General features: G+C 41.9%; 1 protein-coding gene across 7 annotated transcripts in view; it reads left to right on the forward strand.

The window, feature by feature from the left end:
- Positions 1 to 13,456, forward strand: part of YTHDF3 (YTH N6-methyladenosine RNA binding protein F3) — a 56,161-nt gene that overhangs the window by 21,722 nt on the left and 20,983 nt on the right. For all 7 annotated transcript variants that reach the window (XR_013217043.1, XM_077270575.1, XM_077270573.1 and 4 more), the window contains exon 4: positions 3,970 to 5,544. Coding sequence is in view for 6 of the 7 variants with exons in the window: in XM_077270575.1 (XP_077126690.1) it covers positions 3,970 to 5,544 (1,575 nt within the window). In the remaining variant the exon portion in view is untranslated. The remainder of the gene's footprint in view (positions 1 to 3,969; positions 5,545 to 13,456) is intronic.

The raw sequence follows: 13,456 nt of genomic DNA on the forward strand, positions 1-13,456 counted from the left end.
GACCTTATTGCATAGTGCAGGCTGACAGTGGTCCTCTTACGCTACAGGTAAACATACGTTGATGGTTGAGCAATCCTTGAAGGATCATTTGATTGTCAGAGTAATGATCATTCACCAAAAGGAGACACCCACCTTTTAGTCTTTACTTGATTGTTTGTCGCTCAAACTTTCCGCATGTGGTCAGTGACACCGGGAGAAGGATGAATGATCTTTCTGGGCAATATTTAGTCAAAGAAAGATCTGTTGTAAACAAGCGACTGAGGGATGACTATTTTTTTTTTTTTTTTTGTTAATACCAAGGCTGACTTCTTTTTAGATAATAACAGTTTGTCACTATCTAAAATGAACTATTATTGTTAAACTTCACCTGATGGTACATTGCTTGTAATTTAAATTGTCTATTTTCACCAGATTTGGTCTATGTATGGCCAAATTTGGACCCCAAAAAGCTATAGTCAGCTATACATGAGAGATGCGTGCTAATTTGTTAAAGGAGAATAATGCTGACAGATGCTTCTAGCATATGGTCATGTTTGGAAACTTGGGATATTAAGAAGCCCAATCATCCTGGTTCAGTGGAAGACTCTTTCCCCCACCCCACACCATAGGCATTATGGCTACGACACAGCTTTGTTTTGCTTTACAGTCTATTTACCGATTAAAGGGGCTGTCAGATGACAAACTATAGATCGTGAGGGCCAAACTACTGGGACCCGCACTGCCCGAAAGAGCATTCTTGACCGTCGCTCCATTCATTCCCTATAGGGCTGCATAGCGCTGTGCTCAGATTTTTCACGCAGCCCCATAGATGATGAATAGAACGTGTGCTGCAGATATATTCGAACAGGGAGCAGGGTCTAGTTCTCCCAATCTGTGTGGGTCCCAGAGGTTAGACCCTCACCGATCTGTAATTGATCAGCTAATTTTACCAGACAACCCCTTCTGATGAGCATCTGTCAGGACGTCTTTACTAGTGAAGCTACTGGTTTGGTTGTGACGGTACCAGTGATGCTTCTAAGCTTGATTTGTCAGCCCTGGCACCTCCGATTACTACAGAATGGCATAATTTATATTGTTGTACTCTGACCCATACAGCCACAGCACTAATCTCACTAGTAAAGTCTTCCTGACTGCTTCTCCATTGTTTTCCTTGTTTTGAATGTTTGCTTTCCAATAATGACATTCTCAGGTTTATAAGGAAGCAACGCACTAGTAAAATTCAAGGCTGCACCTTCTTGTCAGCTAGATACAGAGGTAAAAAATGTGCGTGTCAAGTTACTGACAAACAAGAAGTTCATTCACTGTTTACTTGTGTGAAAAACCATTGTACTTTCTGTTGACTTCTGAAATGCGATGAATAATTAATGACTGAGCTGAAAGGAACCATCTGGTGGCAGAGCGGCCTACCCGAAATCAGTCTATTAGACCTCGGTGAGTGCACATTTATCCCATGCAGTACGAGGCACTAGGTTATGTTACATCCATTTTATTTTATATTCAGCATCAAATACTTTACATGAAATCTTAAAGACGATGTGCAGACCAAGAGCAGATGTATCCATCAATGGACATCGAATCATTGCCTCCGAAAATTGCATCAGGGGTGGTTAATTAGCTTATTCCCCCTTACATAGTAGACCGGAGTCGGTATGTCATATTATACAACACCGATACTCGGGTTGATTGATTGGCCCTCAATTATGATATTCTGACGCTTCCTAATTGCATGCCGGAAAATAAACGTGTAAGTAGACTGAAATGCCTGATTCTGTGGAAGGAATCAGCCCTACATTTGGTTTCTTACCGTTTTGGTTTTTTTTTTAAGCATTTTATTCCAGAAAACACTGCTAACTTTTGCACAACATGTATACAACCCCTGACAAAAATTATGGAATCACCGGCCTTGGAGGATGTTCATTCAGTTGTTTAATTTTGTAGAAAAAAAGCAGATCACAGACATGGCACGAAACTAAAGTCATTTCAAATGGCAACTTTCTGGCTTTAAGAAGCACTAAAATAAATCAAGAACAAAAATTGTGGTAGTCAGTAATGATTACTTTTTTAACCAAGCATAGGGCAAAATTTTGGAATCACTCAATTCTAAGGAAAAAATTATAGAATCATGAAAAATAAACAAACAAAAAAAACACTCCAAAACATCACTAGTATTTTGTTGCACCACCTCTGGCTTATATAACAGCTTGCTGTCTCTGAGGCATGGACTTAATGAGTGTCATACAGTACTCTTCATCAATCTGGCTCCAACTTTCTCTGATTGCTGTTGCCAGATCAGCTTTGCAGGTTGGAGCCTTGTCATGGACCATTTTCTTCAGCTTCCACCAAAGATTTTCAATTGGATAGAGATCCGGACTATTTGCAGGCCATGACATTGACCTTATGTGTCTTTTTTTTCAAGGAATGTTTCCACAGTTTTTGCTCTATGGCAGGATGCATTATCTTGAAAAATTATTTCATCATCCCCAAACATCCTTTCAATTGATGGGATAAGAAAAGTGTCAAAAATATCAACATAAACTTGTGCATTTATTGAAGATGTAATGACAGCCATCTCCCCAGTGCCTTTACCTGACATGTAGCCCCATATCATCAATGACTGTGGAAATGTGCATGTTCTCTTCAGGCAGTCATCATAATAAATCTCATTGGAACGGCACCAAACAAATGTTCCAGCATCATCACCTTGCCCAATGCAGATTTGTGATTCATCACTGAGTAGGACTTTCATCCACAGTCCACGATTGCTTTTCCTTAGCCCATTGTAACCTTGTTTTTTTCTGTTTAGGTGTTAATGATGGCTTTCGTTTAGCTTTTCTGTATGTAAATCCCATTTCCTTTAGGCGTTTTCTTAGTTTTGTCACAGACGTTGACTCCAGTATCCACCCATTCGTTCCCCATTTGTTTTGTTGTGCATTTCCTGTTTTGGAGACATATTGCTTTAAGTTTCTGGTCTTGACGCTTTGATGTCTTCCTTGGTCTACCAGTATGTTTGCCTTTAACAACCTTCCCATTTTGTTTGTATTTGGTCCAGATTTTAGACACAGCTGACTGTGAACAACCAACATCTTTTGCAACATTGCGTGATGATTTACCCTCTTTTAAGAGTTTGATAATCCTCTCCTTTGTTACAATTCACATCTCCTGTTGGAGCCATGATTCATGTCAGTCCACTTGGTGCAACAGCTCTCCAAGGTCTGATAACTCCTTTTTAGGTGCAGACTAACGAGCAGATCTATTTTGATGCAGGTGTTAGTTTTGGGTATGAAAATTTACAGGGTGCTTCCATAATTTTTCCCTATGCTTGGTTAAAAAAGTAACCATTACTAACTACTACATTTTTTGTTCTTGATTTCTTTTAGTGTTTCTTAAAGCCAGAAAGTTGCCATTTGAAATGACTTTAGTTTTGTGCCATGTCTGTGATCTGCTTTTTTTCTACAAAATTAAACAACTGAATGAACATCCTCCAAGCCCGTGATTTCGTAATTTTTGCCAGGGGTTGTAGCAACATAATAGTGTAGAGGCTTTGGGCTTTTACACCAGCTTTGTTGACTTTTTGGTTAGTGGATGCAGCCTAGCAAAAGGGCTGTGGACCAACAGATTCACTATCCTTTACGTCACAAAAGTGGTGTAAATTCTGTAAGGATTGTACTACTTACCGTCCATGACTAGTTTACTATCTAATGGTGCTGGTGCACGAGCAGCTGGACGATGCGTCAAATTCACGAAGAGGCGCACACCTAATGAATGTGACGCATCTTACTGCGGTACACTCTGTCGACCATGGTAGTAGTCTACTCCCTCTGTCACCCAGTATAACTGCATAGAATGATGCCAAGATTTTTATTGTTAGATGAAAATGCTTTACTCTGTGATTTGCATCCATTTTCCATGTAACCTATTTCCACAATATCTATATCTTCAGGGGCTAATCCTCTTTGTGTTTTCTTACAGAGTAATAGCTATCCACCAATGTCAGACCCTTACATGCCTAGTTATTATGCTCCATCCATTGGCTTTCCTTACTCTCTTGGTGAGGCAGCATGGTCTACAGCAGGAGACCCACCAATGCCGTACTTGTATGGACAGATGAGCAATGGGGAACACCACTACATACCAGATGGAGTGTTTGGTCAGCCGGGTGCTTTGGGGAACACTCCTCCTTTCCTCAGTCAGCATGGGTTTAACTTTTTTCCTGGGAATGCAGACTTCTCCACATGGGGGACAAGTGGATCTCAGGGACAATCAACTCAAAGTTCTGCATATAGCAGCAGCTACGGATACCCACCTAGTTCTCTCGGTAGAGCCATTGCGGATGGGCAAGCTGGTTTTGGCAGTGATAATTTAAGCAAGGTACCAGGGATTAACAGCATCGAGCAAGGAATGACTGGACTGAAAATTGGTGGGGACATGACTGCTGCTGTAACAAAAACTGTTGGGTCAGCCTTGACAAGTGTAGGAATGACTAGTATAGCCGCAAATAGCGTGCCACCCGTTAGTTCTGCACCCAAACCAACCTCTTGGGCTGCCATTGCTCGAAAGCCAGCAAAACCTCAGCCGAAACTTAAGCCCAAGGGCAATATGGGTATTGGTAACTCTGCAGTTCCTCCTCCGCCTATAAAACACAACATCAATATTGGAACTTGGGACGACAAGGGGGCCGTGGTAAAGGCTCCTCTTGCTCAGCCAGTTATGCCTCCTCAGCCTGTACTTCAGCAGCCTCAGCCATTAACTCAGCCTCTACCCATGGTGCAAAACCAACTGCCTCAACAGCAGCTTCAGCAACAGCCACAGCAGCAACCAGGACCTCAGCAGGGGGCCCCGAGCCACCAGGTGCAGCAGCAGCTTCAGAATCGCTGGGTGGCACCTAGGAATAGGGGCATAGGATTCAATCAGAACAATGTGTCTGGCAATGAGAACTTTAGCTTAGGGGTTGTGCCTGTTAGCTCCTCACCTGGTGTTGAGGTTCACCCTGTTCTGGAGAAACTGAAGGCCATAAACAACTATAATCCCAAAGACTTTGATTGGAGTCTGAAAAATGGGCGCGTGTTTATAATCAAAAGCTACTCTGAGGACGATATTCACCGTTCTATCAAGTACTCAATCTGGTGCAGTACTGAACATGGCAATAAGCGTTTGGATGCTGCTTACCGATCCCTGAATGGTAAAGGCCCACTTTATTTACTCTTCAGCGTGAATGGGAGTGGACACTTTTGTGGTGTGGCAGAGATGAAGTCTGTTGTAGACTATAATGCCTATGCTGGAGTCTGGTCGCAAGACAAATGGAAGGGAAAGTTCGAAGTCAAATGGGTCTTTGTTAAAGACGTTCCTAATAATCAACTGCGACACATTCGTTTGGAAAACAACGATAATAAGCCTGTTACCAACTCAAGGGACACTCAAGAGGTACCCCTAGAAAAAGCCAAGCAAGTCCTTAAAATAATTGCGACTTTCAAGCATACAACCTCTATCTTTGATGACTTTGCACATTACGAGAAGCGTCAAGAAGAGGAGGAAGCCATGCGTAGGGTAAGGATGTGGCAGCTCTTTTGGGTGTTTTGAATTTCGTGTCCAAATGTTTCCTCATTTTAAGACTGGTGTTTTTTGTCAAGGTGACAATATAGAGTTCAGCTCGAAAAAGTTGTATTGGATTTTAATGTGAAAATAATCAAATGTACTTATAGGCTATGTTCATGCTGCGGTTTTCATGTAAATTAATAGCTCATTTTTAGGTCAGGTGACCACGATCCAGAGCTAGCAGCGCTTTGGACGCAGCATATGTTTGCTACGTCCAAAGCGCTGCCGTCTATTGAACGCAGGTGAATAGCGTCTCTGCAAGAGACATTGACATGCTGCGAAAAAAGAAAAAGGACAGCGCCACAATGGACAGTGAAAAAGTAGCTTACATTTTATTCTGCCTCCTGCGGCGACGTTTCGGTCAGAGGACCTTTATCAAGCATATCCTCTGACCGAAACGTCGCCGCAGGAGGCAGAATAAAATGTAAGCTACTTTTTCACTGTCCATTGTGGCGCTGTCCTTTTTCTTTTTTGGTATGGACTTTATATCTGGGATGGACCCCTGGTGTTGACTTGCGCCCTTATGTCCACAGAGGTGTTGTGATTGCAGGGTGCGGTTTAACTGCTCTTTTTTGGATTATTGACATGCTGCGGTCTGGAAAGACACTCTTCATGTGAGTCTCCGCGGGTGATCCGCAGGCGTCTGTGGATTCATAGTGAACATGGGATTTCCTGAAATTCCATCCACTATGCTGTCAGATCTGGCCGCTGCGGATTTGACGCTGCACATGTACGCAGCGTCAAACCTGCAACAACTCCGGATCGTGGATTTTTTTTTTTTCTAAATATGCAAGATGTACAATCTTTTAGCGTTTTGCAGTGTTTTTTGCCCATAGGAAGCAATGAGAAAGTGGGAAAAAAAGGCTTCAAAAATGCAACTAACGTTTTTGCAGCATTTTTGGTGAACAAAAATATCTTTATTATAAAATGTATTATTATATAGTCAAAGCAAGCATGTAATCTGCACCCCAAAAAATGCTGCAAAAAACTATGCAAAATGAGTGTTCTGAACGGGCCATTTTTACTGCCAAGAGAGCAGCTTTTGGCTGTAGAAAAAAAAACGCGGCAAAAAAAGCTCCACTTCTGGCTTTGTTTTTACACATCCCTCCTTTATAGGGGAAATGTGTTTAGGGGGCTGATACATTTCAGTGCCTCAGCCACCCGGTAAGCCATCACTGCTAATGCACAGACAGGGAAAGGGGCTGGCTTGGCTATTAAAATGAGCTAGTAAGACAGCCCCCCTTACACACTTCTCAGATGCTGGGAGGGAGAGGAGGTCTTCTTTTGTGTTTTGAAATGGAGATAGCTGTGCTACCAGCTTAACATTGAGGCAGCTTAAAATATCAGCAATGTTTTGTCTATTTTTACTTTAAACACTTTAGAACAAGTTTTGTTCTTTTAACTGGATAAACCTTTTCATTCTAACATGACCATAGCAAGTACAATATATTGTAGTTCAAGGTAATAGATCTATGAAAAATTAATTGGTTCCAAAAAGTCAGCTATAAAAGGAGATGGAAGGAGGGGATCAATAATAGATGCATCAAGTCTTTAAATAGGAAAGTCTGGGAGCAGATGTGTCCCATATGTTCCTGTCAGTGATGCGGGCTCTTCATCAGGCCTGATGTGGAACTGTAAACACAAGATCACTGATGTTCAGCACATTATTAGTACCGGTAATTACATTTCTAATACTGTGCTCAAATACATTCTAATGCTTGTGGATATGTCATTACTCAAAGCATGCAAAGACGGCCCTCGGGTGTTGCTGGTATGAGTTAATTTTCACATTATTTTTCATGGCCATGTTCCACAGGAAAATAGGTCTCCATACTTAGATGAGTATGTTCAATGAGGGCTCATGCCTCTCCTCAGCCTCCTTGCTAAAAAAAAAAAAAAAAAAAAAAAAAGATTTTTTTTTTTTTTTTTTTTAAATCACTTTAACTTATAATTATTATTTATTTTTTTTAAACCTACCATGATAACTTAGTAGCAATATTCTGTTATCCCTCCTTCATTTTGGAAAGTTGTTCCACTAGTCCAGAGTTTTCTCTCCTGTTCCTTTCTATAAACTAATCAGATCTTGCATGGCCGCTCTCATGCGCCTCCCTCCCACCAAGCAGCATCATTTTGTTCCTCGGTGTGTAGTTTTTGGCTTATATGCAGGTACAGGGGCTGGCTCAGAGTGCAGTGACCTCAGTGTTCTTCCCCCTAGTTTACATACTGTATATAATGTGGTTTGAAAAAAACAATCACATTTAGCAGGCGCCTGCACTGTAGGATGATCGCATCTATAATATCCATTTAAATATTTTATTTTGTGATGTAAACTTCAGAAAAAATAAATTTCTCTCTTAAAATAGATGCTACTACACAGGCGCGCGGCTGGCGGCATTTTGAGAAATAATTTCTCAAAATGCCCCCGGCCTCGCCTGCGTAGTAGCATCTATTTTGAGAAAGAAATGTATTTTTTCTGAAGAAATTAATAAAGCTAAATAAAATAATTAAATAGATATTACAGATGTGATAATGCTACAGTGCCGGGGCCTGCTAAATGTGATTTTATTTTTCCAAACCACATTATATACAGTATGTAAAATAGGGGGCAGATCACTGAGGGATCAGAGACTTGTCAGAAGCCATACTGACGAATACCTAATCAGAGCACCACATGAAGACCCCCCCAAAGCCCGCCCCTCAGCACAAGCTGAAAACAAAGATTAAACAACCACAAGACTGTTTTCATCAACCAAGGTATCCATTTTACTCATAACGGAGCCAATCCTGCTGACAGACTTCTTAAAAGGAACCTTTCATGGAAGCGAGGGCTTCTTTATTCCCTTCACGACATGTTCCGTACTAGTACGGCACATGTCTTGTCCCACCCTTTGTTTTGAACAGCTGACATGTGCCCTTAACAGCTGCGGATGGCCACAATCCACTCATGGTTGTTAACCCGTTAAATGCCGCTGTCAATTGCTGGCAGCGGCATTTAATGTGATCGCGCTAGAAGTGCATCACTAATCGCGCCTATTGGTGACCCCATCACATGAACACAGGTCACTGATGGGTCGGCATGACATCCAGAGGTCTCCAGCAGACCCCTGTGGTTGCCATTGCCAGATTGTTATGAGCGCCACCCCGTGGTCGGTGCTCATAGCAAGTGAGCATTTCTGCTACATACAGGCTATCGGACAGCTGCAGCTACTAGTCTCTCATGGACAATATTGAAGCATGGAAAAAGAATAAGAAAAAAAAGGTTTTAAAAATTGTAAAAGAAAAAATAAAGAGGTTCAAATCACCTCCCATTCGCCTGATTAAATATTTACATTTTAATTGTTTTATTTTTTATGAGGCGAATGAGCGGCGCTCATAGCAATCTGGCAATGATACACCTGTTTGGTATCACTGTAGCATAGTTTTTAAGGTTGAAGGAAGACTTTAAGTCCATCTAGTTCAACCCATATCCTAACCTAACATGTTGATTCAGAGGAAGGCAAAAAAAACCCATGTGGCAAACTGTAAGCTCCACATTGGGGAAAAAAATTCCTTCCCGACTCCACAATCAGACTAGTTCCCTGGATCAATGCCCTATGAAGGAATCTAGTATATATAACCTGTAACATTACACTTTTCAAGAAAGGCATCCAGTCCCCTCTTAAATTTTAGTAGGGAATCACTCATTACAACATCATACGGCAGAGAGTTCCATAGTCTCACTGCTCTTACAGTAAAGAACCCGCGTCTGTTATTATGCTTAAACCTTCTTTCCTCCAGACGTAGAGGATGCCCCCTTGTCCCCGTCTCAGGTCTACAAGTAAAAAGATCATTAGAAAGGTCTTTGTACTGTCCCCTCATATATTTATACATTAACATAAGATCACCCCTTAGCCTTCGATTTTCCAAACTAAACAGCCCCAAGTGTAATAACCTATCTTGGTATTGCAGACCCCCCAGTCCTCTAATAACCTTGGTCACTCTTCTCTGCACCCGCTCTAGTTCAGCTATGTCTTTCTTATACACCGGAGACCAGAACTGTGCACAGTATTCTAAGTGTGGTCGAACTAGTGACTTGTATAGAGGTAAAATTATGTTCTCCTCATTAGCATCTATGCCTCTTTTAATGCATCCCATTATTTTATTTGCCTTTGTAGCAGCTGCCTGACACTGGCCACTAAATGTGAGTTTGTCATCCACCCATACACCCAGGTCTTTTTTCATTGACTGTTTTGCCCAGTGTTTTATAATTAAGCACATAATTATATATCTTATTTCTTCTGCCCAAGTGCATGACCTTACATTTATCCCCATTAAAGCTCATTTGCCATTTATCAGCCCAAGCTTCTAGTTTACATAAATCCTCCTGTAACATAAAATTGTCCTCCTCTGTATTGATTACTCTGCAGAGTTTAGTGTCATCTGCAAATATTGAAATTCTACTCTACATGCCCCCTACAAGGTCATTAATGTTAAAAAGAGGGCCCAATACTGACCCCTGTGGTACCCCACTGCTAACTGTGACCCAGTCCGATTGTGTTCCATTAATAACCACACTTTGTTTCCTATCCCTGAGCCAGCTCTTGACCTACTAAGGTCTCACATTTGCGGATGGAGGTGCTGCGGAGGGCTGCGTACGATCTCCGTGAAGCTCCGCCTACGTCGGCATGTGGCGTGCGTACCCTATCGTTACCATTAGGTACGCAAGCCATGCCAATGTATGCGGATGCTTCCACATGCGTCGTTTTGACGGTGCGGCGACCACGCCAAATTGCAACTCGTTGCGTTCGGCACAGGTCGCCGCACCATCTAAACAACGCATGCGAAGGCATCCGCATACATTGGCATGGCCTGCGTACCTAATGGTAAGGATAGGGTACGCATGCCGACGTAGGCTGAGCTGACCGGAGGTGGTGGGCGGAGCTTCACAAAGGACGTACGCAGCCCTCCGCAGCACCTCCATCCACAAATGTGAAACCAGCCTAACACATATTTTCCCCTATCCCCATTATTCTCATTTTATGTATCAACCTTTTGTGTGGCACCGTATCAAAAGCTTTTGAAAAGTCCATATACACTACGTCCACTGGGTTCCCTCTGTCCAGTCCGCAACTTACCGCTTCATAGAAGCTGATCAAATTAGTCTGACAGGAACGGTCCCTAGTAAACCCGTGCTGATACTGGGTCATGAGGTTATTCCTCTTCAGATACTCCAGTATAGCATCCCTTAGAATGCCCTCCAGGATTTTACCCACAGTAGAGGTTAAGCTTACTGGCCTATAATTACCGAGTTCAGTTTTTGTCCCGTTTGTACCACATTTGCTATACACCAGTCCTGTGGTACAGACCCTGTTATTATGGAATCTTTAACCCCTTAACGACCACCGATACGCCTTTTAACAGCGGTACTTAAGCCACAGCGCTGTTAATTAACGGCCCTGTGGAAAAAGTGTATACCGCCCCCCAGAGTCGGGTTTTCTCTGGGGTCTCTGCTGCCGGGGGTAGCAGAGACCCCAGAGAACATGATTCGGTTTTGCGAACGCCAGTAATTAACCGTTTACCGGCAACCGAACAAAAAAAAAGTCTGCCATTTAACTTCTGATCGCACATCAGAAGAGAGAGAAATGGGGTCCCCGGTGCTCCTCGGCCCTCCTGCCTCCCCCCCCATGGGCGTTGCTATCTTTTCCAAGAGAAAAAATGGCGGCCGCATGCATAGTGCGCCTGCCGAGATCTGCCGGCCGGTACCTGGCAACAATAGGAAGATTTTTCCTATTGGTTAATTTTGGTCACTGTGATAAACCCTATCAAAATAAAAAGAATAGTAAACCCCCCTTTATCACCCCCTTAGTTAGGGTAAAATAATGAAATAAAGAAAATGTATTTATTTCCATTTTCCCATTAGGGCTAGGGTTGGGGCTAAAATTAGGGTTAGGGCTAAAACTAGGGTTAGGATTAGGGTAAGACTTCTTTTACGCTTACCGTGGTTTTGCGTCCCGTTTTTGCGGTCCTAATAGATTTCTATGGGGCCGCAAAAACAGGTCACAATGTTAATTTTTTCTTTCCAAATTGCTTAAGTTCCTGTGAATCACATAAAGGGTTAATAAACTTATTAAATGTGGTTTTGAGCACCTTGAGGGGTGTAGTTTTTAGAATGGTGTCACTTTTGGGTATTTTCTGTCATGAACACCCCTCAAAGTGACTTTAAGGCTATGTGCACACGTTGCGGATTCGTGTGCGGATTTTTCTGCACCGTTTTTGAAAAATCCACTGGTAAAACTCACTGCTTTTTACCTGCAGATTACCCGCAGATTTACAGCAGATATCGTATGTTTTTTGTGTGGATTTCGCCTGCGGTTTTAAACCTGCAGATTCCTATTATGGAGCAGGTGTAAAACGCTGTGGAATCCGCACAAAGAATTGACATGCTGTGGAAAATATAACGCAGCATTTCCGCATGTTTTTTTCCGCTCCATGGGCACAGCGGATTTGGTTTTCCATACATGGTACTCTAATCCTGATGGAAAACTGCTGCGAATCCACAGCGGCCAATCCGCTGCGGATCCGCAGGCAAATCTGCAATGTATGCACATACCCTAAATGTGAGATGGTCCCTTAAAGAAAAATGGTTTTGTAAATTTTGTTGTAAAAAATGAGAAATCGCTGGTCAACTTTTAACTCTTATAACTTCCTAACAAAAAAAAAATTTGGTTCCAAAATTGTGCTGATGTAAAGTAGACATGTGGGAAATGTTATTTATTAACTATTTTGACATATCTGTGATTTAAGAGCATAAAAATTCAAAGTTTTAAAATTGCAAAATTTTAAAATGTATTGCCATATTTCCGTGTTTTTCATAAATAAACGCAAGTCATATCAAAGAAATGTTACCACTAACATGAAGTACAATATGTCACGAAAAAACGATCTCAGAATCACCGGGATCTGTTTAAAGCGTTCCAGAGTTATAACCTCATAAAGGGACAGTGGTCAGAATTGTAAAAATTGGCCTTGTCATTAAGTACCAAATTGGCTCTGTCACTAAGGGGTTAAAGATTAAAAATAATGGTCTATCAATGACTGTACTTAATTCCTGTAGTACTCGGGGGCCGGGTCCAGTGGCTCCACCTGTGCATCGGTCCTGCAGGTACTAGGTATGTAGCTATGCCAATTCTTGGCAATGATCCGCATTCTGGAACAAGTCCATGTTATATATATTGATCTAAGAGCATTGTCCCTAACTATCATGGATACTTGATTGTAATTACAGTATATTATGCTACACCCCTGTTAGTGATTCGGTGGTAGGTGGGCCCCTGGTCCCGTTTACAGCCTGCTCATGGTTTTTGTGGTGTCCCCCTCCCTTATGCCTTTATTACCTGTTCTGGTTGGTGTTTTTAATGTTTATACAATAAAATCATTTATATAGGATCTTCATGGCTGTTTCCTTTGTTGGTTTCTTTGTGTTGCATTTTGGCAGCTGATCCTTATTAGTCCTTCATGCATATTATACCTTCCTCTATGTGGGAGAGCTAATACTGACTATTTTTCATCTAAGCATGTTTGCCTCAATATTTTAGTACTCGGGGGTGTATCCCATCTGGGTCCAGGGATTTGTCAACTTCAGTGATTTTTAGACGCCGCCATATTTCCTGCTGGGTTAAGCAGGTGACATTTAATGGGAAATTTTTGTTATCACTGATCATGTTGTCTGTCAAGGGATTTTCTTGTGTAAATACTGTTGAAAAAAAGTCATTTAGCAGATTGGCTCTTTTCTCATTCTCATCCAACATTTCACTGTGTTTAGAATCGCCCGATCTATCAGGCCATAAAAACGACGACGGTAATCTGGTCGGTAAACTGTGTAGCG

Source organism: Ranitomeya variabilis, chromosome 6 (assembly GCF_051348905.1).
Source record: "Ranitomeya variabilis isolate aRanVar5 chromosome 6, aRanVar5.hap1, whole genome shotgun sequence".
Classification (NCBI taxonomy): domain Eukaryota; kingdom Metazoa; phylum Chordata; class Amphibia; order Anura; family Dendrobatidae; genus Ranitomeya; species Ranitomeya variabilis.